The following is a 2,085-nucleotide window of genomic DNA, read 5'->3' on the forward strand; positions in this document are numbered from 1 at the left end:
ACCCACTGCGGGGGAGGGGGGGGAGCAGGGCTGCCGTGTGCAGGACCCTGCTACCTCGGGACCCATCCCCGGGACCCCCCCACACCCCAGGACACACCCCACCTGGGGATTGCCGTGGTTGCGGACGTCGAGCTGGGCGAAGGAGCAGATGTCGCCTACCCCCACCACCTCCACCGTGAAGTTGCGGAAGAAGTCGACGATGTCCAGGGCGCGGGCGGGCAGGGCGAAGATGAGGATGAGGGGGGTGAGGATGGGGCTCAGCAGCTCCTCCAGGATGAAGACCTGCGTGAAGGCAGGGGGTCAGGGGCGGTGGGTGGGGGGGGGGGGGGCCCGCCACCCACCCTCCTGGCCCTGCCTGCGCTCACCGCCTTGTACTGGAAGAGCTGCGCCATCTCGCCACGTGTCTCTGACCGGCTGGCGTTGCCCTGCCAGTGGTCGGGCATGTAGTGGACGTGGGCCAGGACACGCTGCAGCAGCTGCTCCGGGCACCACACCGTGTGCTCATCGGGGATGAAGGACCTGCGGGCGGGGGGCAGGTGTCCCACCTCCCGCTCAGCCACCCCGCCACCCACTGTGCCAGCCAACGGCACGGCACGGCACGGCACACCCACCTGGCCAGGGTGACCACCAGCCCCAGCAGTGTGATGGCAGTGAGGATGTGCTGCACCGTCAGCACGTCCTCATCGTAGACGGTCAGGACGATTAGCACGGCCAGGATGGAGCCGGCGAAGAAGCCGACATTCTTGGCCAGCACGGTGAGCAGCGGGCTGGTGAAGGAGTTCATGTACTTGGTGGCCGGCTTGTAGCCACGGCTCAGCCGCGCCTGCAGCTCGTGGTTGAGCTCATTGAAGTGGCGCAGGTAGTGGCGGCCGTAGAGGGACCAGCGGCGGGCGCCCAGGCTGCCCGGCTCCCGCTTGATCACCTCGGCGTAGCTGAAGAAGGCGTAGAGGAGCTGCCAGACCAGCACACAGGGGCAGAGCAGCAGGTTGGCCAGACCCAGCAGCACCATGGTGCGCGCCAGGCGCCGGGCCAGCTCCCGCCGGGCACCTGCCCGCTTGCACTGCGGCCGCAGGCTCCACTTGTTCTGGAAGAGGGAGCCGGGGCCCCAGAAGAGGAGCAGCTCCAGGTTGTACTTGAGGCCCTGGGTGAGGAAGACGGTGGGGCCCAGCAGCGGCACGTGGAAGCGGACGGGCAGCAGCGACTTGTTGACCATGGCCACCGTGTAGTTCTTGAAGCGCAGGATGCGGTGGTAGATGTCCAGCTCCGTCAGCTCCCTCTTGTGCACGCACATCTGCTGCCGGCGCTGCAGCGAGATCAGCCGTGCCTGCACCTCCTGCCAGCTGTAGTTGCACAGCCCCTCCTGCACCAACGACATGCCAATCTATGCCAGCACGGCACAGCATGGCTCGGCACGGCATGGCACAGCATGGCCGGCCCCCGCCCCGCCAGCCCCCTCCCCATGGCACCACTCACCGAGGGGATATTGAGGGCTTTGATGTAGAAGGCGCGGATCTCCCAGTAGCTGAGCAGGCTGCAGAGCACCTTCACCAGCCGGTACAGCCAGAAGACGGCCGCCATCACCAGCAGGAAGATGACCCAGCCTCTGGCCCGGATCCTGGCAGGGGACGCGTGTCAGGAGGGGACCCGGCAGTGCTGGGACCCCTTGCATGGCCGTGCCGGTGGCTCCCCGCCCCCTCCTCACCTCTGGGCGCACTGTGGGGCGGGCAGGATGGCGTCGGGCAGCGTCACCTTGCTGCGGTCGGGGGCCGCCCCCCCGGTGTGGCTGTGGTTGAGCGGTCGGTTGGCAAAGAGGACGTCGTACTCCACACAGCACAGCAGGAAGGTGGTGAAGGTGACGACGAACAGGAACTGCCTGGGGGCGGCGGGGGATCAGCACAGCTCCTCGCTCCGTGGCCGCCTGGCGCGGCGCGGCACGGCATGGCACAGCACGGTGCGGCATGGCAGGTGGGGGTGGGCATACCACCGGTACTTACACCAGCTCGAAGAGGTCAGAGAGCATCATGCAGGCGAAGCCGTTCTTCTGGTGGAAGTGGTAGATGTTGGGGGTGCGTTAAGGAGCATGTG

The 2,085-nt window shown here is 67.5% G+C and overlaps 1 protein-coding gene across 1 annotated transcript in view; it reads right to left on the reverse strand.

The window, feature by feature from the left end:
* Nucleotides 1-2,085, reverse strand: part of LOC103897130 (autophagy-related protein 9A) — a 4,249-nt gene extending 2,164 nt beyond the window's left edge. The window contains exons 1-6 of the mRNA XM_009277103.2: nt 1,995-2,085; nt 1,703-1,873; nt 1,474-1,615; nt 612-1,360; nt 366-519; nt 103-282 (exon numbers count right to left, since the gene is read on the reverse strand). Coding sequence (XP_009275378.1) covers nt 103-282; nt 366-519; nt 612-1,360; nt 1,474-1,615; nt 1,703-1,873; nt 1,995-2,023 — 1,425 coding nt within the window. The 5' untranslated portion in view covers nt 2,024-2,085. The remainder of the gene's footprint in view (nt 1-102; nt 283-365; nt 520-611; nt 1,361-1,473; nt 1,616-1,702; nt 1,874-1,994) is intronic.

This window comes from Aptenodytes forsteri, unplaced genomic scaffold, assembly GCF_000699145.1.
Source record: "Aptenodytes forsteri isolate BGI_AS27 unplaced genomic scaffold, ASM69914v1 Scaffold466, whole genome shotgun sequence".
NCBI lineage: Eukaryota > Metazoa > Chordata > Aves > Sphenisciformes > Spheniscidae > Aptenodytes > Aptenodytes forsteri.